Below are 27,248 nucleotides of genomic sequence, written 5' to 3'. Positions count from 1 at the left end.
ATCATTTGACTGATATTAAACAGTACTGGTTTATTTAGCTATTTATTTTATTTTTATGTATTCTTTATTTTAATAGTCAGCATTTGACTGATATTAAACAGTACTGATGTTTATTTAGCTATTTATTTTATTTCTATGTATTCTTTATTTTAATGGTCAGCATTTGACTGATACTAAACAGTGCTGATGTTTATTTAGCTATTTATTTTATTTTTATTTATTCATTATTTTAATAGTCAGCATTTGACTGATATTAAACAGTGCTGATGTTTATTTAGCTATTTATTTTATTTTTATTTATTCTTTATTTTAATAGTCAACATTTGACTGATATTAAACAGTACTGATGTTTATTTAGCTATTTATTTTATTTTTATTTATTCTTTATTTTAATATTCAGCATTTGATATTAAACAGTACTGATGTTTATTTAGCTATTTATTTTATTTTTATTTATTCTTTATTTTAATAGTCAGCATTTGACTGATATTAAACAGTACTGGTTTATTTAGCTATTTATTTTATTTTTATGTATTCTTTATTTTAATAGTCAGCATTTGACTGATATTAAACAGTACTGATGTTTATTTAGCTATTTATTTTATTTCTATGTATTCTTTATTTTAATGGTCAGCATTTGACTGATACTAAACAGTGCTGATGTTTATTTAGCTATTTATTTTATTTTTATTTATTCATTATTTTAATAGTCAGCATTTGACTGATATTAAACAGTGCTGATGTTTATTTAGCTATTTATTTTATTTTTATGTATTTATTTTATGGTCAGCATTTGACTGATACTAAACAGTACTGATGTTTATTTAGCTATTTATTTGATTTTTATTTATTCTTTATTTTAATAGTCAGCATTTGACTGATATTAAACAGTACTGATGTTTATTTAGCTATTTATTTTATTTTTAGGTATTCTTTATTTTATGGTCAGCATTTGACTGATATTAAACAGTACTGATGTTTATTTAGCTATTTATTTGATTTTTATTTATTCTTTATTTTAATAGTCAGCATTTGACTGATATTAAACAGTACTGATGTTTATTTAGCTATTTATTTTATTTTTATTTATTCTTTATTTTAATAGTCAGCATTTGATATTAAACAGTACTGATGTTTATTTAGCTATTTATTTTATTTTTATTTATTCTTTATTTTAATAGTCAGCATTTGACTGATATTAAACAGTACTGGTTTATTTAGCTATTTATTTTATTTTTATGTATTCTTTATTTTAATAGTCAGCATTTGACTGATATTAAACAGTACTGATGTTTATTTAGCTATTTATTTTATTTCTATGTATTCTTTATTTTAATGGTCAGCATTTGACTGATACTAAACAGTGCTGATGTTTATTTAGCTATTTATTTTATTTTTATTTATTCATTATTTTCTCAGTTCATTTCTAGAATTTGTTGACAATGTATAATAATAATGTCAAATATTCTTAGATAAAAAATATTTAAGAAAGCAGCCTTCTGAGTACCTTTGCATAGTCAATCGGTGAAAAATCCACATTCATTCCAGCTCCAAAATTTAATATATCGCCCACCATATCGGTAATCAGTGAATTTTCCCTCTCTAAAATCGGTATCGGTATCAAAAATCCCATATCGATCGGGCTCTAGTGTCCACCTTGCATTGTTTTCCGAAAGCCACTGGGTGGAAATGGGCCCATGATGCTTGGGCCCGCCATCGCTGCTTGCAGCTATATATATTCATCTTCTTTTCAAAGTTTTCGTCGGCCATTAGGGCTGGGCAAAGTTGCAGAGGGGGGCGTGCAGGGGGTGCTCTGTAGCACCCCTTGAAAATGGGCATGTTCGGGGGGGCTCTATAGCACATCCCTTTTGAGCTACAGTCACCAAACTTTGTACATATATAAATCTCATCAAGCCAGACAACTTTCGTGCTGAAAGCCTCTGCCCAACAGAAGTCAGCCATTTTGGATTTTCTGAAAATCGCAGGCTATGAACTTTTAAACACTCCTCCTAGGGGATTCATGTTACTGGCACCAAATTTGTGCAACATCATGCCAAGACATTGTAGATGCTAAATTGCGAACAGATTTTTTTATATTTTGAACAGTGTTGCCATGGCAAAGCAATAAATTTATGGCGAAAAATGGGAAACAGGAAGTGCCTTATATCTTCTGTGTGCATTATGTGATTTTGATGACAATTCAGCTGTATGTTGGGTAATGAGGGCTGATCACATTTATGCAACTATTATGGGTCACGGTCATAGCGCCACCAACTGGCAGCAGGAAGTATGGCACTTTTAACAGACTCTGAAAAAGCCTTCTAGTGTTTACATGAATTGCTTCAAATTTCTTTAGAATAATGTCAAGACACTGCTGATGTAAACTGTAAAGGAATATTTGATATCTTAAATAATGTTGCAATGGCAACGCATTAAATGTTATTATTCCTTTCTTCCTATATTTGGGTGTTTTTGAGGCTCCTGGCATGCTTAAAATTTCTTGACATTTTAAACACACATCAGAGTCGTCGGCCATTGGAGCTGGGCAAAAGCTGCGGGGGGGGCGTGCGGGGGGGGGGCTCTGTAGTGCCCCCTTTAAAATGGGCATGTAACTGGGTCTCTGTAACACCCCCATATTCACCTAGAGTCACCAAACTTGGTAAATATATTGTTGTCATCAAGCCGAACAACTTTCATAATTACAATCATTAGCTCTGCCCAACAAGAAGCCGGCCATTTTTTTTATTTTATTTTTTTATCGTAGCCTCTGAACTTTTAAATACATTTCCTGCGGGATTCATGTGACTGGCACCAAATTTGAGCAACATCATGCCAAGACCTTGTAAATGCTAAATTGCAAACTAATTTTTGATATATCGAATGGTGTTGCCATGGCAAGGCAATAAATTAATGGCAAAAAATGGGAAACAGGAAGTGTCTCATATCTTCTGCTTGCATTGTGTGATTTAGATCAAAATTGAGCTGTATGGTCTTGGGGGCTGATCACATGGATGTGGCTTTTGTGGGTCTAGGTCATAGCACCACCACATGGCAGCAGGAAGTGTGGCACTTACAACAGACTTTAAAATAGTCCTTTTACATTTACCCAAATTGCTTCAAATTTTTTTAGAATAATGTCAAATGCCAAATGCATATGTCCACCTTGCATTGTTTTCCGAAAGCCGGGTAGAAATGGACCCATGGTGCTTGGGCCCGTCATTGCTGCTTGCAGCTATATTTTACAGTATCTATTTCTCAGAGTATATAAGTATTTATATTTGATGATCATTCTATATTTATCAGTCATGTATCAATTCCTTATTATAAAGTGAATTATTATTGGATAGTATATAAATTATTAAATTATAAATTATTATTATCAATAATTATACAGTATTGCTAGATAATTAATTATATATTATTCATTGAATAAATATTCTATACGTTTCAGTAACATATCGATATCAGTTACAGTTATTTAAAGTTAATTTTACTAGATAGTTTATAAATGATTAAATTATAAATGTTAATTATTAATAATAATTATTACATTACTAGACATTATAATTTTTTATGTTTACCAGTAATGTATCAATATATATCAGTTATAAGTTTTTTATTGTTATATTGTTATATTGTTATAAGTTATTTATTCCTGGATAGTTTATAAAATAGAATTTAACAAAGTATTATTAATAAAAACAACAACAACAATAAAAATAATAACATTAATAACAAATATAAATAATAAATATTTAATAATTATTAGTTTAACTCAGCTATATATATATATATATATATATATATATATATATATATATATATATACACATATACACACACACACACACACACACACACACACAGGTGGCCAAAAGTTTGTAATAATGTACAGATTTTGCTGTTTCGGAAGGAAATTGGTACTTTAATTCACCAAAGTGGCATTCAACTGATCACACAGTATAGTCAGGACATTACTGATGTAAAAAACAGCACCATCACTCTTTGAAAAAAGTCATTTTTAATCAAATCTAGACAGCAGTCATCACTCCAACACCTTATCCTTGAGTAATCATGCTAAATTGATCATTTGGTACTAGAAAATCACTTGTCATTATATCAAACACAGTTGAAAGAAGTTGAAAGAAACTTGTTTATGAGTTGTCACAGTATGCAATAGACTGGCATGTATTAAGGTCAATATTAGGTCAAAAATGGCAACAAAAAAAGGTGTACAGTACAGTCTTCAAAGACAAAGGACAACTGGCTCTATCAAGGACAGAAAGAGATGTGGAAGGCCAGATGTACAACTAAACAAGAGGATAAGTACATCAGAGTCTCTAGTTTGAGAAATAGACGCCTCACATGTCCTCAGCTGACAGCTTCATTGAATTCTACCCGCTCAACACCAGTTTCATGTACAACAGTAAAGAGAAGACTCAGGGGTGCAGGCCTTATGGGAAGAATTGCAAAGAAAAAGCCACTTTTGAAACAGAAAAACTAAAATAAAAGGTTATAGTGGGCAAAGAAACACAGACATTGGACAACAGATAATTGGAAATGAGTGTTATGGATCTTAACCCCATTGAGCTTTTGTGGGATCAGCTAGACTGTAAGGTGCGTGAGAAGTGCCCAACAAGACAGCCACATCTATGTCAAGTGCTAAAGGAAGTGTGGGGTGAAATGTCACCTGAGTATCTGGACAAACTGACAGCTAGAATAACAAGGATCTGCAAAGCTGTCATTGCTGCACATGGAGGATTTTTTAATGAGAACTCTTTGAAGTAGTTTAAGAAGTTCTGAACATTTTTTTCAAATTGTAATAGTAATTTTTCACGTTATTAATGTCCTGACTATACATTGTGAACAGTTGAATGCCACGTTGGTGAATAAAAGTACCAATTTCTTTCCATAAGAGCAAAATCTGTATAAATATACACACACACACACACACACACACACACACACACACACACACGAGAGAGAGAGAGAGAGAAAGAAAGAGAGAGAGAAAGAAAGAGAGAGAGAGAGATGCTCATTACAGCTAGATTTGTTACAAGCCTGCTGGTTGAATATATTTTGCAGTCTTTCCAAATGGTCTGAAAACGCAAAAATTATAACTTAATCAAAATTAAGTTAAATGTCCATAATAAAAACAGCACACACGTTAGCAAAATAGAACAGCAAACAAAACAAACGACGTTCATCTACACAAGCAATGATGTGCTTAGAGAAATAAACTTTCCATACAGCTTAATTTCTCTATAAATTAAATAATATAGATAAATGTATCTAGATCATGTTAAATATGGCTGAACGTGTTATTGTAGTTATTTGCATCAACATAAAGGTAATTTGTTTCTATGTAGTAGCATGTAAACCTGAGGTAATTAGCTTGTTACTGTAATGTATTCATGAACATACCTCTCCTTTCGCCTCCGATTCTCCAATTTACCGATTAACTATCCAAATAGTTACAAAATAAATAAGTAAAAGCCGATTGCTCGCTGCTGTACTCTAGCCACTGTACATTTGCTGTATTGAGCTAGTTAGCTCGTATGCTATCGACCTGCTAAGTGATTGGCACCAGTTGAACCAATAAGAAGAGAAGTCCCGCCCATTGCAGTGAGCCACGGACCATATTTGGGAATGTAGCTCCGCCTGCTGACGCTTGAGGTACATAAAAACTCAGTTCAATGGCACTGACAGCAGTAACATGATCTGTCCAGCAGATGGAAGCAAAAAGCAAAAAATGTTGGAAAACTACACTGCATTTTCATTGGATCATTTTTCAATGAAAGTCAATGGTGACTGAGGCAGCCTTACATCTCCTTTTGTGTTCCATGGAAGACTGAGTCATACAGGTTTGGAACGACATGAGGGTGAGTAAATGATAACAGTTTTAACATTTTGGATGAACTTTCATTTTCAAACAGATTCTTTCTGGGGGCCACTTTAACTGTTATTGATGAAACAATAGTAAACTAGGCAGTGAAATATTGAAAAGTCATTTGTTCAGCATTAATTACCACTGACATGTAACTGCAAGCATGTTGTTCTTGTTCAGGTAGTTCTGAAGAAGCTGGAGGTTGCCAGATTGGAGGAAAAAAATTAGGCCAAATCAAATGCTGATTAGGAACCTACTGAGATATCGAAGTTAGACATAATATGTCTAGTAATATTTTTACAGACTTCATTGTCTGTCACATATAGATTGTGCTCTGAACACACAATGTGGGTTTATTAGAGGTGTGTGTGTGGTGACATCATAAACTGGCAATAACTGCCTGTGTGTGTGTGTGTTTGTGTGTGTGTGTGTGTGTGTGTGTGTGAGTGTGTATGTTAACAATTGCTGGCTTTAAAAGAATATTGGAAATCACATTTGTACTTTGAAACCCGGAAACATTTAGTGTAAAAATTAAAATCTTGTTTGTGTACAAGGTTGTAAAATAAAAAGAGCTCTTAAAGTAAAGCGACATCCAAGCAACCACACAGAGCACCCTAGCAATCAAATGTTACTGCACTAACAACCACCCAGCAAACGTATAGCAATGCCCTGGAAACCCCCTGAACACCCTAGGAACCACATAGCAACAGCCTAGCAACCACCCAGAACACTGTAGCAATAAAATGGCAATGCACTAACAATCACCCATCAATAGTACAGCAATACCATGGAACCCCCTAAACACCCTAGCAACCGCATAGCAACAAACTAGCAACCACTCAGAGCATCCTAGCAACTGCATGGCAACAGATTATAAACCACACAGAACACCCTAGCAACCAAATTGCAATGCACAAACAACCACCCAGCAACCATATAGCAATATCCTGTAAACACCCTGAACACCCTAGCAACTACATAGCAACAGCCTAACAACCACTCAGAGCACCCCAACAACTGAAAATCAACAGCCTAGCAACCACCCAGAACACTGTAGCAACCAAATGGCAATGCACTATCAACCACCCAGCAACCGTAATGCAGTACCCTGGAAACCTCCCTGAACACCCTAGCAACAACACAGCAACAGCCTAGCAACCGCTTAGAGCATCCTAGCAACTGCATAGTAACACCCTAGCAACCAAATGGCAATGCACTAACAACCACCCAGCAACCATATAGCAATACCCTGGAACCCCCCTTGAACACCCTAGGAACCGCAAAGCAACAGCCTAGCAACCACTCAGAGCACCATAGCAACTGCATAGCAAGAGCCTAGCAACCACCCAGAACACTGTAGCAATAAAATGGCAATGCACTAACAACCACCCAGCAACCGTATATCAATACCCTGGAACCCCCCCCTGAACACCCTAGCAACCACATGGCAACAGCCTAGCAACCACTTAGAGCATCCTGGCAACTGCATAGCAACACCCTAGCAACCAAATGGCAATGCACTAACAACCACCTAGAACACATCCTGAAATTGCATAGCAATGCCCTGGGAGGGCCCTGAACACCCTAGCAACTACATAGCAACAGCCTAGCAACCACTCAGAGCACCCTAGCAACTGCATAGCAACAGCCTAGCAACCACACAGAACACCCAAGCAATCAAGTGGCAATGCACTAACAACCACCCAGCAACTGTATGGCAATGTCCTGGAAACCCCCCTGAACACCCTTGCAACCACATAGCAACAGTTTAGCAACCACTCAGAACACCCTAGCAACTGCATAACCATAGCCCAGCAACCACCCTGACCACACTATAGCAACCAAATGACAATACACTAACAACAACCCAGAACACATCCAACAATCATATAGCAATGCCCTGGAAACTTCCCCTGAACACCCTAGCAACCACATAACAACCTCCTAGCAACCACTCAAAACACAATAGCATGGTGGTGGCAAATTTGCAACACCACTCACATTTTCTTCAAAAAATTAATCTAGTCTGTAACTATTTGTAATCTTCTGTTTATATTTGTGACATTAGTTTAAATGTCAAAGACAATTATCAAATGGAATACTGTTATTTGCAGATACTGAATGTTGTATTGCATATATTTTGTCATATATAGGAATTATGCTCACCATCTGTATATAGCAGAACATTACACCCATAACACACACACACACACACACACACACATCTGTTCAATATCTGATAATTCTTCCCCATTGTGCAAATATGCACCATTCAAACATGACTGTACAGGTCAACGCAATGTAAAACACGTTCTTGTTCAGTGCAAGTCAAACATCTTCACTATGTTATTAAAGTTGTTCATTTAGTTATTTTTTCCACATTCCTCCATTGCATTCTTTTTGAGAGCTCTCCTACAAAAAATTGCACAAAGAATACAGTTTCATAAACATATGTAGTGAAGTGAATATGATGTTCTGAAACAGAGGCATTCTAGAAATCATGTGTGCTTCACAGTAGAATATGCATTACAGTTATTTGTGATCTGGTATCTTTCCTTTGCATGCTGAAACATGACGTTATCTGTGGCAATAAACTGAGACATGACTAGTATTCCGTTTTTGGTGCAGGTCAGGGTTATTATAGTCTTGAATTTTTAATTAAGTTTTTATTTCAATTTAGTTTTAGTATTATGCTGCTTAAATTGATGTGCTAATTTATATAATTAATACTAATTTATATACTAACTAGTATTAGTAGAATAATAGTAATATACTAATTTAAAACATGTTTAAAAGCATTAAATTTCACAAGGCCGTCTTGTGTTACTGCTAACTAGTGGCATTTTCTTGCTTATTGAAGGTGGATTTTAAAGGTTTCACATTTTATAATATACTGTGTATCTAAATCTTCAAAATTCATTAATTTGTGCTCATTTTTATTTATTTATTTTATTAATTTTGGAGGCATTAAAATGCATATTAGTTTAGTTTTTTCAAAAATATTCATTTAACTGTCTTTAACGACAATAACACTGCAGTCCCATGCATTTTAAGTCCTCCTTTGTAGATTTGCAAAATACAAGTACTCATTTTAAAATGATGTACTGCTAATCAAAGTGATTTCACATAACACTGTGATCATGTGCTGTTACTCCACCACACCCTTTGGCATGAATAGCTTTTTACGCAACTGCATTTGAGCATAAATCTAAACCGTTCAGGAGAGAGAGGTGTGGTACAGACTTTATCTAATTTTAAACACAGATACAAGTCCTGTGATATAATATCCATAACAAGTTACCTAAACATGAAGCACACACAGTGAATCATATCATTCCATATGTGTATGTTCTTGCTACAACTTCAAAGTCACTTTTCATGGATTTGCTTTTCCTGGCAGGAATTCTGACAGCATTTATGTGTGCCTAGAAGCAGTTTCATCCCCTCTGTATATAAAGCTATATACTATGTAACTATATTATATTTGGTATACCGAAAACTGATGAAAATATTATTTCCTCATCCTCATGTTGTTCCATCTGATTCTGATTCTGATTCTCATGTTGGTCCAAAAAAAAATTTTTTTTACCCCCCCCCCCCCCCCCCCCCCAAAATTTGTTCTCGCTAAATTTTATTTCTCTAAAAAAAAATACATAGTTAAAAAAAAAAAACATTTCTCTCAGTAAATTTTTTTTTCTCTCAAAATTTCTCCTCAAGAGGCAACATATGAGAATTTTTTTTCTAACATTATATATGTTTCTTTTCTTGATTAGCATTTGCAAAACATTCTTGTTAGAGTGTAATACAACTATAAATCAATCAATCACATTTATTTGTATAGCACATTTAAAAACAACACATGCTGACCAAAGTGCTTTACACAAACAAATTTAAAATAGTCAAAATTTAAAACATGCACAGTATAAGCCTAAACAATAACAGAAAATCTAAGAACAATTATAAGCAACAGAGTAAAGATGAGTCTTCAAATGAGTCTTAAAAGACTCAATGCTATCACATGATCTAATATGAATCGGAAGACTATTCCAAAGGTGAGCAGCTGCAACAGAGAAGGCACGATTCCCTTTGGTTTTCAAACGGGATTTAGGGACACTTAAAAGCAGGCTCTGTGAAGATCTTAAAGGTCTAGCGGTTTGATGTTGATGTAATGGGGCTTTTCCACTGCACGGTACGGCTCGACTCGACTCTGCTCGCTTTTTGGGGGTTTTCACTGGGGATAGTGAATAGATTTTTTAGTACCACCTCGGTCGAGGTTCCAAGCGAGCCGAGCCGATACTAAATGTGACGTCTAAACCCTGCAGATCACTGATTGGTCAGAGAGAATCATCACTACCAGCGTCACTGGATTTGCGACACGGGACATCAACCCGCTAGTTTTAAAGTTAGCAACAGCGATAGCAGTATCATTTGTTCACGCGACTTTCGGTTGGTAAAAAGAAATGGCTGTGCGCAAAACCACGCCGTGGTTGATAAACGAGGTGCAGACGTTCCTCTCGTTAGTAGCCGAGGTGAGGATCCAACGAGAGCTGGATGGGGTGACGCGAAGAGGCGGCGCAACTATGACGATCAGCCTATAATCCCACCCACATTGAGGCTGCACTAAACTGCAGTGGAAAAGCAAGCTCAGAAAAGTAAAGCGAGCAGAGTCGAGTCGAACCGTAACGTGCAGTGGAAAAGTGCCATAAGAGGTCTCAAATATAATCTGGTGCAAGTCCATGTAAACCCTTAAAAACCGTTAAAAGTACCTTGAATTGAACTCTGTATTTGACTGGAAGCCAATGCAAAGAGGCTAAAACTTGAGAGATACTTGTATACTTCCTGGTGCCAGTCAGGAGTCTAGCCGCTGCATTTTGTTTGTTTTTGTTTTTGACAAATCGAACCCAAAGGAAGCATATATTAAGAAAACAAAATAGGGTCAAGAATAGAGCCTTGAGGAACACCAGAGGAGATGGGAGCAGACATAGAGGTGTAATTTCCTATATCAAGTACCACTGCTGTTCTGTCACCTTGTACGCATAAGATTTCATGCTTACTGATAGTGGCGCCTGGTGGCCGAGGTAGGTATCGCATGCTAATTATTAGCTAGCAAGCAAAAAAAATAAAATAAAATAGAAAATGTGTTGCCTTAATTTTAGAGAAAAACAACTGTTTTGAAAGAAAAAAAATTTAGAGAGAGAAAAAATATTTTTTTAGAGATACTTTTTTTTTTTTTTTTTGTAGGACACAGGCCTTAGGAAGGGACTAGACACCTAAAAACCTTTTTTTTTTCATGATATGGTTCAGGGCTTCCGTAGTCGAACATCTCTTTGTGCTCCACAAAAGTCATAAGGGTTTGTAACAACATAAGGGGGGGGGGGGGTAAATTATGACATAACTATTTTTTGGATGAACTATCCCTTTAAAACCATTGAAAGCTAATGATTATTTTAAATATTAACTCTAAAAATTGGTAAATTGTGTATATTTTTCTATGCATATACATATATTTGCTTTCCACAATTCATGCAAATAGAAAAGCAAATTTATCAGAAGACCATTCACAAAGGCTTCTTTTCATAAAGCCAAAGTTGGACAAATCAACGGAAACATTTTAAAACATTTATTATTATTATTTATTAAACAAAAATATCATCTCACATGTCATTTATAGAATAACCAATTCAGAATGGCACCAGATTCGGAGAATGGGCAGCAATGGCAGTCATGAGTTGGTAAAGACACATACATACTGTATGCGATATGTGCTTACATCATCCATCTCCTCTCTACACGTTAAAAGGATTCAAAATATCCACAGCCGCAATTAATAAATGATTCTACAGTTCCTAATCTGTATTGTACAAAATGCCATTGATTTTAACATTTAACAATGATTTGCAGAAGCAGAAGTGATGTCAGAAGGGGGCGGGACAGGAAGCGTGAGGATGCAAGAGATGGTGTGTCAGGTTGGGTTCATTTCCCCCCATCTGGTGCCTTTTTTTCTTGCTCAATATCTGTAAAAAGGAAAATGCGAGTAGAAATTACAGTACTGCAACAGTGTTAGTGCTGAGAGAATATTCCACTTATACACTATCAGACAAAGGTTTACAGTATTAAATAAAAGTAAACTGTATTAAAGCAGTTCCCATGTATTCTGGACACTTGTTGTTTAAAATCATGTTTTAAATGAAAATATTAATAAAGAAATTCAATTAATATTCCAGCAATGATATAAAATTGATTTTCATGCTTGAAATTGTTAACCCAGGTTCATTTTTAACCCTGCATTAAAGTAATCCTGGGTTATTATGGTCCAGGTTTCACTATTCATACTTTGGGTTAGTAATTCACAGTTGCTAATCTCGCTGAATAGCAGGTCCTCCTGACCCAGGGTTAAAGGCAGCACAAAATGTTGCATAACCCAGGGATAAAATAAATATTTGTTAAACCAGGGTTAAGAATAATGTCAAAAACTCAAGACATACAACAGAGACAGTTCTATTCGTGTGTATTGTGTGTATAATTATATCTCGGCCATTTTTAGGTTGGGTTGGCAGGTTGGAAGATAAAACATATAGTATTACATCAACTACCCATATACTACACATAATGTCATCAATACGATGGCAGTGCATTCAAGTCTGCGGGACATGTTCCTATATTCTAAGAAAACTGTAAATGCAAATTGACATGTAAATTAATTACTGCATAATGCAATATGATTCTATGAGACCTGTTCTAAAACAACGTTTATTACCATTGGTGACGCTAGGCACGCAGAAATGTCTCACTTCAGATTTAAAGAAATTGAAACTTAAAATTGTACCAAAAACAAACAAACAAACAAAACATCCCCAATCAATCCATCACAAGCTTTTTGAAAATGTTTTTCCCAACAGATGGTAATGTTCAAGTACCACTAGTTCAAATCTCTCAAGAGCCACTCCTTTATATTGTATGTTTCACTTTTTTTAAGGTCATAGGTAAAACAAAGGCAGGCTGTCTGTTGCTCTGCAGGGTTATCTGGAGTATCTAGAGAATTCTGCAGTGTGTGTATTCCTTTAACGTTTGCTTTTCAGCTTCAGATCTGCACTGTGAACCCTAATGCGCAAAGTAATTAATTGTACTGACTAGGCAAAACTTTTATCATTCAAATAAGTTCAAATAAATGAACTTTCTCTTTCTTTTTAGTTCACAAAACTGACATATATTAAGTAACATGAACTGTTTTATTGAACTTGTCTTTTTAAATTTAGTGTAACTTAAATTATCCAATTTAACTTAAAGATGTCCAGAAACTATACATTTCTCCAAAAAGCTTTGGTTTGCTATAAACATGAAGTAGGCTAATGGGTGTTCCACATGTCTGTTTTTGTTCCCAAGCTTTACTTAATCTATTTGTGTTGGGACAACATGAATATGTTTTGTTTGGTTTGGCAGGGGATTTCTAATTCCAAGCATGCTTTGGCACTCCATGGCACTCGACAGGGACAGTAATCTTTGTACAAGATGAACGTAAAGGCGGGAGACTTGTTGGTGTTTAATGTTTGGTTGTGTTATTCAAACGTGTTTCTTTTATGTTTGAGTCTTAGGGGTTACCATTATGGTTAAAAGTGTAGTTTGAGCTTATGTTAAGGACAGGTACAAGTTAAGAATGTTTGGACTCACTTTATATTAGGTGTCTTTAACTGCTAGGTACTTAAGCATTTGTTACAATATACTTATTATGCACAACCCTGTTGTTACATTGTACTTACATTTAAAGTACCTGCATTTAATTACATCTGTAGTTACACTGTAAACCTTAACCCCTAATCCTAAACCTAACCCAACCCTTAACCTAAACCCTAACCCTAAACCTCAGCAGCAGCAAATGTGACTCTTGAGAGAATTTTGCAGAACAACATGTAGTTACACAATAAGTACATTTACTTTTATGTGTTTTAATGTTAGTACATAATAAAGACACCTAATATAAAGTGTGACCGTATGTTTTATATTGCTTCATTAAGCAACTGCTGTGCTAATCAAAGCATAGTGATAGCATTCACATTCACCTAGCTAGTTTATACCAGAAAGAGATTAATTTAAGTTAATTACACATGTCTAATTTAGTTGGGTTTACCTCTACTTTATGTTTTTGAGTTGAGATTACATGGTAATTTAAAGTTCATACAAACAGTTCATTTTAAAGTGCCATCAAAATGTATGAGATAGCTTACTCAATATTTCAAGTTAAGAGCAATTAATGGAAAGAGATTCATTTACGTTAATTACACATGTCTAATTTAGTTGGGTTTACCTCTACTTGAAGTGTTTGAGTTGAGATTACATGGTAATTTAAAGTGCCATCAAAATGAGAGTAAGAGTTAGCTTACTCAATATTTGAAGTTAAGAGCAATTAACATGCATGTGTAGTACAAAATTAAAACTTGGAGTTTATTAACTTAAAATTTTTGATGTAACTGATTGCCTCAAATGTTTTGAGTTCTGCTAACTAATTAGGGTTTAGCGTTTGCACAAGGACAAGTTATGTGTTCTGGAACAATAAAACATCAGGGTGAAGCTGCCTAACTCGCTTACCCTCTTTAGTGGGCAGAGTGTTTTTCTCCGCTGTGTTTGTCTTCTTTAGACATCTCTTGTCAAAGTTCTGCACCTCCTCTTTGACCGGGTTGTCACTCATTTTGAAGAATCTGTGTGAATCAAAACGATTGAATGATTAAATTAATGACAATTACAGATTACACATGTTGGTTTGTCTCCAATGTGTTTAATCTCTTCCGAATTAGTCTTTTAAAACCGGCTGTTCATGAATCAGTCAACTTTTAATGATTTTGTCAAACCAAAAGCATGACTCTTTAGTCGCCGTAATCTTTGTCAAACACAGCTGACAAAATGTATACAATGGTGTCGACTACATCACGGTCAAACCACATTTTAAAAAAGCAGAAGTGCATATTCAACTAACCTAGAGCCATTTCCTGAAAGGTGTAAGTGCACTACGTTTTTGTGACTTTGTATGGACACGTATACGAGCCCCACCCGGACCTCAGGTGTGCATTAAAACAAGCTTACACAACCCCTTATCAGCATTTAACATCACTGGCCTAAAATTACACATTACTGAAAGGTGTGCTTTTTTTTTGCATTTGTGAAATTGCAGAAATACTGTATTTCTGTAAGTAATTTCTGTAACACCGTAAGTGCTATGGCATTTAATGCTTGTGCATTAAAAATAAGTCAGCATTACTGCTAGAATTACAGAAAGATCTGCACAATATGAGGAAGTTATGTTTCAAAATCACTCTGTGCAATGGACAGCGAATAAACAATGTTTTGACATTGAACTCAACCTCTTTTAGGATGCCATAATGTCCATGATGTTATATTAATACACTTTTGTCAGGTAACCGATGCAGTAAAATCTAAGTTAACTGGTCTTAAAAAAGTTAAAATAATAGGCTATTTAGCTAATATGACTAAACTTGACCACATTAAGTTACACCAACAAGATATAGCTTATGAGGTAGAAACCACTTATTAAGGTTACAACTACTGCACATATTCACTTTTTCTGTGTTATAATGTAATATCAGATCTCTCCAAAAAAAAAATCTGAGTCAAGTGATAATATTCGGTATTAGTCACTAATTAATAGAGTTAATAGTGTAAACTTTGAAAACAGACTAGTTAAGCTAATCAGTCTTCTTATTCATGTATTAAAGACTTTATTGATGCTCATTGTGATCTCAGTCTTATCTGCAGATGTCTTTGCGCAAGAGCTGGGCGTGTCTATGAAAGTACAGGCACATACAATGGCTTTACTGTTAGTTATCCTCTTAAACAACCCATTGTAAACATGATCAAATCAGTCTATCAGCCTACATCCACAGAATTATGGTAAATAAATAAGAATCGACCCCATTAAGGGAAGTGAAGCATTGCATTCGCCTATGATCCAATATGCTCATGTTAAAATCCTCTTGTGTACCCCACCCAATCTGACTTGGCGCAAAATTTCAGGCGTTTGGCAACACAGTGTCAAATAGCTGATACATTTGAATACATGTAACGTTCCAAATGCAGGTTTACAATTGTGTAATCTACCTGCGCACGTGTAAAGAGACACGTTCTATAAAATACACTGCATGTTAATATCTGTAACAATATGCAGAAATGATAAGAAATGGGTTATGTTACAGCAAAAAGTATTTCATTGATGAAATAAACGTATAATTCGGTTTATTATAATATGTAGATTCCGACTGTTACCTGGAGCTGTCCTCGAAAGTGCAGTACGTAAAATTTCTTGACAAAATCTCAGTGCAGTGCTGCTGCTGCTCAAGGTGGGCACACGGTTTAAATACCAATCGCGCCCCGTTTCGCAACAGCGCGGAGATAATCCGCTCGCTCTGATTGGCCCAGTGTCTCGCTTCTGCATTCTGATTGGACAAACCTGCAGCGCAGTGCAAGGACGGGAATCGAATGTTAAGAGTGTTCGAACTCGAAAACGAATCTTGTTCTCTGACACGAATGAAGTAAAAAATAGTGTACGCGTTACGAGAAGCTGAGAGAGACATCTAAAATATTTAAAAATGAATTTAAGAATCTCTATGTTGAAAGTGAGGCATGCTAGGCAGTGAATGTACCCGCAGCACCACCCTGTGGCGATTAAACACATGCAAAAATTCTAAAGGAATTCTAATGGAATTTCTATTATTATTCAAATGGAATCAAATAAAAATGTTCTGGGGAAAAAAAAACATTCTGCTGGATGCACTGAAATTCTGCAAACATCATATCTATTAAATAAACTAGAACAGGACTTTCGGTTTATCAAAGAGGAACTTTTTTTTTTTTTTTTTTTAACTTAGATCATAATTGAATTACTTCAAAGTTTTGATTAGCATTTATTTAGGATTTAGGGATGATAACTTAAGTAAAAAAGTAAATAACACACTTTGTTTTCAACAAAAAGACCATTATGTAATATAGCCATCATTATCAAACAATTCAAAGTAACTTTTACACAAAATAAGCACAGTTTTTAACATAGATAGATAGATAGACAGACAGACAGTGATAGACAGAATGATTGACAGACAGATAGATAGATAGACAGACTGATTGACTGACAGAGAGATAGAGGATTTGAGAGAGATAGACAGATAGATAGACAGACAGATAGATAGACACACTGACTGATTGATTGATAGATGATTTGAGAGAGAAATAGACATAGATAGACAGATAGAGGATTTGAGAGAGATAGACAGACTGATAGACAGACAGACTGATAGAGGATTTGAGAGAAATAGACAAACAGATAGATAGACACACTGACTGATTGATTGAGGATTTGAGAAATAGATAGACAGATAGACACACTGACTGATAGACTGATAGATAGACAGATAGACAGACAGACACACTGACTGATAGATAGATATAGATAGAGGATTTGAGAGAGACTGTGTGGGTGGGTCGTGCCGCCCCCCCGCAAGATGCATGTCGCCCATTCCTAAATCCGCTACTGCTTCATGTAATCTGTATTAAAATAATTCTGTTTCACAATATAAACTTAATACACAACAATTCAAATGTTGCACATAATTTTAAATAAATTATTTTGTAATAGGAGTATGCTTTCAAAATAAGTAAACTGAACTAAAACAATGCCTCCTTGCTACAAGAACACATTTAGCATTCTAAAAGACTTCAAAGAAATCAACACATACATAAAATAGAAATCAGAGTGCACACACTTTCAGGATGTAACAATGTAACCACAAAAGTTATTTTTATTCATAGAACGAATTCTTAAAAACATCTTTAAAAATGAAAATGAGAAAATGCAACAGTTGATTCTTTAAGACTCTTAAACTCCAGTCTTCAGAGAGTCCAAACTTAAATCCTTTGTATCTAGTGAACAAAATGTTAGAAATAAATAATTCTTGTCCATGTCATCTGTAGACCACTTATTTGTTTTTAATGATGAAGGCAAATAAACAAATTAGGATGTGACATATCCTTGCCCTGATTAATTTAACCTCTAACTCTTTCAGTCACAGATTGTAACAACAATTTGAAGAAAAACAGACTTGCTAAAATCCCCAACTATGGAAAGACATTCAGTCAGGGCTGATGATCTTTGGGTGAGGTGAACGCAGGTGAGGATGGGCTCCCTCTTTGGTCGCTGTGAAAGGACAGGTGCTGGAGATGTTACAAAGGAACATGACTGAAGAGATAAGACACGGACTCGCCATTGTGGGTCCTGCGAATAGCTTCCGCGAGGATCATCGAAATGTCAATAACCTGTAAGCATCATGAACAACACACTTAGTATGCATCTACAGTATTTATATGCTTATTACAATAAGGAAAATGAAGGTTTGTAGAGTTTTAAATGCATAAAAAAACAAAAAACTTTTTGTAGTTTAGTTTGTTTTTGAAATTATAAAATCACTGTGGAGTTCCACTGCGGACCTGTATTTGTATTTTCAATGAACTCCATTTAAAAACCTAGTGAACTGCCTCACTGTCTACTGCCTACATAGGCAATTGCCTTCTAAGGCATTCATGCGATTAAAAAAAGCTGGACAAAGAGGAACAGAATCAGCACTGAATCGACACAGCGTTAGAAGCACAGCACTTGTGGCGTAAGAGGATGAAAACAAAAAAGCATAAAAGGGACTCGATGGCTAAAAACATCCGTCTGATGCATTTGTGGCTTTTTTTTTTTTTGCATCTTAAGAGCTATTTTGGAGGGGAAATGTGTGGAATTTTGCCAAATGGATTTAAACACTGTCAACAGAGCAGAGAGCATTACATTCTTTTTAGTAGTTGAAGGCATGATCAAATTTGGTAAAATATTTAATGAACAACACACATGGGGCGACAAATCTGCACGGCTTGCACACCACACATTATATTGCTAAATATAATGATAATAACATTTTAACACAACTCACATGAAGCACATGGGATATGTGCACTTGATTTCAATAGCTTGGCATTAGCATGTTGCAAAGCTAACAAAGCGATCCTCTAATAAGCACGATAAATACGAAGCACACACAAATATTGAGTAAAACAGTCTTTTGAGGGATTGCCTCATCAGCGAAGGACACAGCAATAACAGATGCACAGGTAGCTGTAATAACCTGCCGGGAATTATTGCCTGCTGCATCTCCACCAGTGCCTTCAGCCCAGCCGCGGGGTCATCAGCTGGGAGCCACCTATCTTCAATGTTTCGCCCCATTAATACCGGAACATCTCCTGGTGGTGGGGCAGCGGTCAGGGATGTCCAGGCCCTCTTTAAGTTGCTTCAGGACCAACTCTGCCATGTGTTTGTCTTAAAGATCTGCTGTGTATTCTCTCCCTAAACTTTGAATAGGCTGCTCTGCCACAACTGGGATTCTTTCCCCATCCACCTCAAATGAAATCCGATCATCCTTCAGCCCCTTTCTAATAGAAAGACTTCGTGATTTTGTTTGCTTAATTCTGGCCCATGCCAAAAGCTCTTCCAGCCTTTTCAAGAGCCGGTTAGTACATGCAGCAGTCTGCAAGACGCTTGTGACATCCATATAACTGCGCAGAGCTGGCTATCTCACCCCAGATTGTGCACGGATTCCTCTGACCATTTGTCTTGCACCAATTAGGATGATCTTGAACACAGCTATGAACAGGATGGGAGAGATCATCGCTATTCTTTATATTTTTCCAGATGCTGCCATTGTGTTGTGTAGTCCTGTGTTGTATGACATATCTTCAGGTCCCCATAGTAGCTGTCTACCAAGCTCCAAATGCACTCTGGTACATGGAAAAACTCCAGTGCATAGCTAATAAGCTGGTGTGGAACTGATCCATAGGCATTTTCCAAGTCCAGCCAGACTATGTGGATGTCTTTCTTATCTCTCTTGGCAGACTGGATCTGCTACCATATTACTGATGCATTTTCCACACACCCAGGAAAACCTGGTACGCCTACCTTATGGCAGCTTGCGTCTATGTATCCATTCTTCAGGGGGTAGTCAGACATCCTCCTTGCTACCACCAAAAAGAAAAGCTTCCTTCCACATTCAATAGATCAATGCTCCAAAACTGACTAATGCTGGTGGATCCCTCCTCTTTGGGTATGAAGATGGCCCTTCACCACTCCACATGTATGCACTGCTTCTTTCAGGCAACCCTCAACAGTCTCCACAACATTTTAAGAACCATGGGGCACTTCTTATACAGCTTATATGGTATCTCATTCAGGCCTGGTTGAACTGACATTTTTATACCACCTGCCTCACCTTACTCAGCTTAGGTGGATCTATATCAAATTCCATTACTGGCTCTACTGGCCGTGGGACATATCCAGGGGAGCCAAGCGGGTTGTCTTTGAAGGGGTCACCAAGTTGCTGTTCCATGTGGTCTTCTAGTTCCTCTTTTGTCATCACCAGCTGCCCACTCCTCTTTTCTTCCAGCAGGTTTCTGGCAAACTTAAGAGTCCTTGATGAATCTTGCCATTTCAAGCTCCTTTCTTTTCCGCTGTCGGATTCTCTCTACCCTCCTCATGACCGCTAATCTAGCCTTTATGCCATCCCACATTACCTTCAAGCCCTCCTCCTGATCCTCTGCCTTCCTCCAAGACTTACGAAGCTGCCTCTACTCTTTCAAACGCTGAACTATCTCCTTCTCTCTCCGACCCATCACCCTGGGACCACTCTTCTTTAATACCGCTTAACCGAATCTTCATACACAATATCGCTAAACATATTAAGCTTGGCCTCCACCCTTCCAGTAAGGGCATTCTCCAAGGTGGAGCACAGGTCCTCATCTAGTCTGCTCCATGCATCCTTAACATTAGATCTCGGCCACTTGATTAGCCGCCTCCTCCCTGGTTTCTTCTCATTGTCATGTCTTCCCTGTCTTGTCTGTGGATTGAAGGTCATCTCTTCTTGCGGCTCACCTTGCAGGCTTGACCTGTCCTGCTGGCGGTACTGGTCTTCTTGGTGCCCCCCAACAACAGTGGATTCAGTAGCGCTGTGGTGCTCAACCGGGCTCTGTATCCTTCTTGTCTGACCTGCTGCTGCAGTGCAAGGTTGTGTCTGGCTGCTCCCACCACACTTCATCCTTCCTTGATGAATCTGCAGGCCTTTATAAATTGTTACCCTCATCCACCCACAACTGTAATAATGTAGCTGCCTTTTGGAATTATGATGCCTTAAAATGCTGTCTAGGTAGGTAGCTCAATAGGTTGGAACTGAGTGATAGTATAATAATATAAACCATTCTGACAAGACAAACCTGAATTTTTGGACAGTGTTTTATCTTCTCCTCCTGAGGAATGGTGTTGGTCACGACTACAGCCTCAAAACAAGCGTTGTTGATGCGTGAAATGGCCGGTCCAGAGAAGATGCCATGAGTGAGGATGGCATAAACTTTCGTTGCACCAGCTGATATTAACCTAAATACAGAAAGAAAGAGTACTTAAAAAAAAAAAAAAAAAAAAGAAAAAAGATAATCGAGATCAACGATAATCGGTTTGACCGATATTTTTTAACTGATATTTACAATTAATTGGTTACCGGATCTTTAATATCGGGTTTACATATCAGGTTCACATTCTGAAATGGAAAATGGAGATTTATAGTAAAAAAAAATGACTTAAACATTGATTTGTTTCTCACCCAAAGTGACTGTTTCGCTTCAGGAGACACATTAAAACACTGCAGTCATATGGATTACTTTTATACTCCCTTTATGTGATTTTTAGAGCTTCAAAGTTCTGGTCACCATTCACTTGCATTGTATGGATCTACAGATCTGAAATATTATTCGAGAAATCTTTGTTTGTGTTCAGAAGAAAGAAAGAAAGTCATACACATCTGGGATGGCATGAGGGCGAGTAAATGAGAGAATTTTCATTTTTTGGTATACTATCCCTTTAAGTGAAGGGTATTGAAAAAGGGTTATGCATATCGGTTATCGGGCACTTATAAATAATCAGTATTGTATCAGCCGTTAAAAAAACAATATCTGTCAAACTCCATAAGAAACCCTAAAATACAGACATAAAATAACAAGGACATGACTGAAATGATGCAATAACAGCTTTTTAAAGGCACTGTCACCTTTACTTTTGCAAAGAAGGCACGGGCAGACATTGAGCGTGTGTGATATGAAGTATACCGAAAAGTATCATGGAAAGATTGAACTGGCTAAATCTTCTAATCATGTTTATTGCAGTAAACAATATAACATGGTGCTGTTTGGTTTATATTCATTCATTATGTCCTCTTGTGGACTTCAGAGACAACACTGACTTAAAAATCTGGTGATCACTGATGTCTTGTACCTTTTTTCCCCCAAACTGAAATAAAATTTGTTGTGTCACTGTTGTAAATCAAATTTTTGGTAATATTTAAATGAAAAATTATAATATGGTTTCTCAGTCCTGTTCACAACACTACAGCCTTCCTTTAATAGAGACAGAGGATGTCATTCGCTAACTGTGTTTTACAGCAGAAATCATGATCCAGCAATAAGTTTGCACTTAAATTAATACTACATGCAAGTTAAAATTAAAAACAAGCTCCAACCAAATGTAGACAATAATGACAATATAAAATTAAATTTGAATCAATACAAATATACATCAACTTGTAAAGCATCACGGAAGATCACAGGTTTGATTTTCAGGGAACACAAACTCATGAAATGTATTCTCTGAATGCACTGCAAGTTGCTTTGGATAAAAACGTCTGCCAAATGTGTAAATGTAAAAATGCAAATGTAAATTAGAGTACCACAAAATGTGTGTATTATAGCCAAATCTGGTATAGGTTTTGCAAACAATTACAGTAGATAATATGTAGTGTAGGCCTATATAAAAGGTGCAAATTGTGATTTAAGCAAAAGCGCAACTTTAGTGAGTTTAAAAATATATTTGCAGAGAGTGATGAATGGCTGAACAGGAGAGGTTGTGCAAAAAGACCATATATGGAGAAATTTTGGGCACTTTATGCAAATGAAAAACTGTGGGCTCCCTCAGTTGAATTATTCTGGTTTCATCAACATTAGAACGAGGGTAAGAACAAATGTATGCTTGCACATTCCGAATCTTACTCAAGTTTTGCATCTGCACCATAAGTATGCAATTATTAGTGAATGAGACCCAATATCCAGATTGCACACTGTAACAAACCAAGGAAATAAACAGTTTCTTACTTATCAACTGCATGGCAGACGGTACCGCAGGTGTCTGCCATGTCATCAACCAATATAGCCACCCGTTCTTTCACATCTCCAACCAGAACCATGCGGTCCACCTCATTAGCTTTCTTCCTCTCTTTGTGAATAAGGGCAAAGTCAACATTTAGTCTGTCTGCAATGGAGGTCACCCTGGCAATGGAAAAACACACCTTAGCAATTGGTCACATCAGAGTAATTAGCTGGAGCTGAAGCAAGCAGGTAGCACATTAGACTCTCAAACCTTTTGGCTCCTCCAGCATCAGGCGAGACTATGGTGCAGTTCTTCCATTCTGGAATATTCTCCTTTATCCACTGCAACACAGCAGGCTCTGCATATAAATTGTCCACAGGAATGTCAAAAAAACCCTAAAGAGAGACGAAAAGGAAAGTTGATTCAGAAGGGGAGCAAGTTATTACATTTTATGAAATTCAGCATGTTTTCTTTGGGATAACGTGCTCCGATTAATCGTCCAAAAAGTAAATTTGGTCAAATTAGATTTCATGTTGATTTTAAAGATGTTTTAAACATATCTAAACATATCAGCTAATTCAGACAAATTTTAAGTCGATTTCAGTGCTATAAAACCCACCTGTATCTGGGATGCATGTAGATCCATGGTTATGATATGGTCAGCACCAGAGACAGACAGCATATTCGCCACCAGCTTGGCAGAAATGGGTGCTCGACTCTGCAGAAAACAACAGAAACATCCAACATGATTTGACGTGAAAAAAGCTTTACTGCACCCAATCAAATAATACATGCAACAAAAGAGCTTCAAAGAGCATTCGGAACATGTCAAATTGGCATCTAGTGACTTATATATCATCTGCCAATATTTGTGCATTTTAAGAATATTGGCATTGGCCATTAAATATGCACATTTGGCCAAATAACAGTAGTGTCCTACTTGTTTTGTTTCCAAGACCAACCAATAGAGGTCAATGGTTATCAAACATTTTTTGTTTTTAGTGAATTTTGTAAAATGTGTTAATTTAAAAAAAATGTGTGCATCATTTGCCATCATTAAATTGTTTTACGAATACTGGCATTATATTGGCCACTAGTAATGCACAAAAACACTTTTTTTTCCCTCCCCTTTTCTCCCCAGTTTCCAATGCGCTCTAAGTCCTCGTGGTGGTGTAGTGACTCGCCTCAATCCGGGTGGCGGGGGACGAATCTCAGTTGCCTCCGTGTCTGAGACCATCAATCCGCGCATCTTATCATGTGGCTTGTTTTGAGCGCTTTACCGCGGAGACGTAGCGAGTGTAGAGGCCCACGCTATTCTCCGCGGCATCCACGCACAACTCACCACGCAACCCACCGAGAGCGAGAACCACACATTTTAGTGACCACGAGGAGGTTACCCCATGTGACTCTACCCTCCCTAGCAACTGGACCAATTTGGTTGCTTAGGAGACCTGGGTGGAGTCACTCAGCACGCCCTGGATTCAAACTCGTGACTCCAGGGGTGTTAGTCAGCGTCAATACTCGCTGAGCTACCCAGGCCCCCACAAAAACTCTTAACCTATGCAGACAGGCATAGAATGGCACACATTTCACAACTGATCATTACATTAATTAGCAAGAGTTTATAACCCTCACCCCACCTTATCCTTCTTGTCTTGTCGGGCATAAGGGAAGCAGGGGATGACGGCTGTGACCCGGGAGGCAGATGCAATCTTGCAAGCATTTATCATAATCAGGAGTTCCATAAGATTATCATTTATTTCGCCACAGCCGCTCTGGACTATGTACACATCCTCCCCACGCACACTCTCCCCAATCTCCACACTGCAAAATACATTAAAAACAGCACATTAACATTTCAGAATGCACCTCTGCTTATTAGGTAGATCATTGCAGAGAGAGATTAAACAAATAAAACTGCATCCCTTATAATACAACTAACACCCTGTCTACACCGGACACGAGCATTGAGTCTAAAGCAATAGAACCCATTATAATCAGTGATGCTGTCTACACTCGAAGCATTCGTTGCGGCATGTCATGTCGTGCTGACAGTAAATGGGTGTCCCGTTCCATTCTGCGCTGCACCCGCTGGCACTACTACTGCCAACAACACAAATAAACAGTTAAGAATGTTTGTGTCGTCACGTCCAGTGTAGACAGCCTCAAGTCATTGCGTCGCGTCAACGGACGCGCCTGGTGTAGACGGGGTGTAAGAAATAACAGTATAAACATAAAAAGTACCATGTAAATATCAGGGTAACCACAGGAATATTCCAGGTTAAATAAAAGTTAAGCTCAATCAACAGCATTTGTGGCATAATGTTGATTACCACAAAAAATAAATAAAAAAAATAATAATTCAACGTGTCCCTCGTTTATTAAAAAAAAATAAAAAATATTGTTTCCAGTTGGAATTGAGTTAGAATGGAAGTAAATGGGGCCAATTTGTGGAGGGTTTAAAGGCAGAAATGTGAAGCTTATTATTTTATAAAAGCACTTACATTTATTCTCAAGTATTATTTGAGCTGTAAAAAATGTTTTAATTGCCATTTTTGCGGGATTACTGGGTTTACGGCGTAATGCCGTTATGGCAACAAAGGTGTAAAACTGGATACAACTTTACACAGAAAAGGTTAGTAGTAAGCAATGTTATCACACTAAAATCATGTTAACACACATATTGTTTGCATCTTGTGGCTATACTTTTGAAACAGTGAGTATTTTAATGTTTATAGATTGGCCCCATTGACTTCCATTGTAAGTGCTTCACTGGAACCTCGATTTTTGTTTTTAAAGAAAAGGAGGGACAAGTCGGAATTAACTTTCGTGGTAATCAACATTATGCAACAAAGGCTGTCCATTGAGCTTAATTCGTATTGAACCTGGAATATTCCTTTAAGATCAACATTACAGTGTGCAACAAAACATTTCAAAATTTATTAGTGCCGATTCCCACACCTGTTGGCCAATAATATTTCATAACATTACCGTGTATTTGCGAGTAGAACTGCATTAAAATCATTTTACAGAGATAACATGAGATTGCTCTCACGAAGAGCAGTTTCTAACCAAATAAATATTTTAAAGCAGAGAATGCATTTGTTATAGAAATTTCCATGAATTTTCCCGGCCTGTAAATCACTTTGGAATTTATTTTAAATTCCCGAATATTCCCAGGGTTTCCATGCATGTGGGAACCCATGATCCCCATTAAAATAGAGCAACGAGAGTCACGCTATCATAATGGATGAGTTGCACTCGCGTCGCGCACAGAAGCGCAGGCTTCTGGCCCTGGGAATTGTAGTCTTCGCACACTCCTATGTATCGCTAGCAGTCACCATTTGAACTACAACTCCCAGCGAAACATGATTCACAGCGCTACACGTTAAGTAATATTTCCATAGAATTTGCAGGATCTACTCACCTCGTCTCTTGGTTACTAAACTTTTTGGTCACCACTTTCCCAAGTTCCAATCCGAGACGGTCTGCTATCTTTTGAGACAGATCCTGGTGGGAGCTACCGCTGAAAATCTTGATATTAGGCATGTTTTTTCACTTCCAAACGCTTCGTGTGAACGCAACACCGAAGGTGCACGAAAACAGGACGCTTGTTCGCAAACTATATAATAAATAAAAAATAAGATTTGTGGCTCCGTCAAATATTTGTTATCCTATATATGTCGATATTGCCAAGTAAGTGTGGGTCTCCAATACCTTCCCGCGTTTCGTGCGTGACCTCACACATCCGCCTGTGCGTGCTGACGTCATAGCGCGTGTCGCCCTTGTACCTTTTTACGATAAAATCACTTACATTTGAATTAACTGCAAAAGTTGTTTGCATTGAAACCCACATTAGAGGTAATACGAAACAGTCAAGATCGTGGTTTATGCCTTTGTCCACTTTTGCACCATGTTTTTTTATTTTTAATAATACAGCCACCCACATGAAATACAAAACACCACAATAAAGATATATTAATGAATAAAAGTGATGTGTAACTCCTGGTGTGTGATATTAAACTAGGCTACTAAACTCAATAACGAAGACCTGTAATCTTCCAAAAGACATAAACATTTTATAATTCCTCACATCTCGGAGTACAAGGTCCGAAATGTCACCCCAGAAATAAAAAAACTCACACA

At 36.9% G+C, this 27,248-nt stretch overlaps 2 protein-coding genes across 4 annotated transcripts in view; both read right to left on the bottom strand.

The window, feature by feature from the left end:
- LOC127412801 (SLAIN motif-containing protein-like) overlaps positions 1-5,576 on the bottom strand; it is a 34,994-nt gene extending 29,418 nt beyond the window's left edge. For 2 of the 3 annotated variants that reach the window (XM_051649450.1, XM_051649449.1), the window contains exon 1: positions 5,425-5,576. The gene's annotated coding sequence lies outside the window, so the exon portion shown is untranslated. The remainder of the gene's footprint in view (positions 1-5,424) is intronic. The other variant, XM_051649451.1, reaches the window with a different exon arrangement.
- An 11,223-nt stretch (positions 5,577-16,799) lies between these two features.
- LOC127412812 (ribose-phosphate pyrophosphokinase 1-like) lies at positions 16,800-26,849 on the bottom strand. Its single transcript, XM_051649464.1, has 7 exons — positions 26,530-26,849; positions 24,743-24,926; positions 23,722-23,820; positions 23,373-23,497; positions 23,108-23,281; positions 21,185-21,344; positions 16,800-18,202 (listed from the first exon to the last, which is right to left on the bottom strand). Exons 1-7 carry the CDS (start codon positions 26,649-26,651, stop codon positions 18,110-18,112), a joined length of 957 nt encoding a protein of 318 aa, XP_051505424.1. The 5' UTR covers positions 26,652-26,849; the 3' UTR covers positions 16,800-18,109.
- Between the last annotated feature and the right edge of the window lie 399 nt (positions 26,850-27,248).

This window comes from Myxocyprinus asiaticus, chromosome 22, assembly GCF_019703515.2.
Source record: "Myxocyprinus asiaticus isolate MX2 ecotype Aquarium Trade chromosome 22, UBuf_Myxa_2, whole genome shotgun sequence".
Taxonomy (NCBI): domain Eukaryota; kingdom Metazoa; phylum Chordata; class Actinopteri; order Cypriniformes; family Catostomidae; genus Myxocyprinus; species Myxocyprinus asiaticus.
Note: the sequence above shows the minus strand (reverse complement) of the source record. Positions and strands in the feature narration are given on the sequence as shown.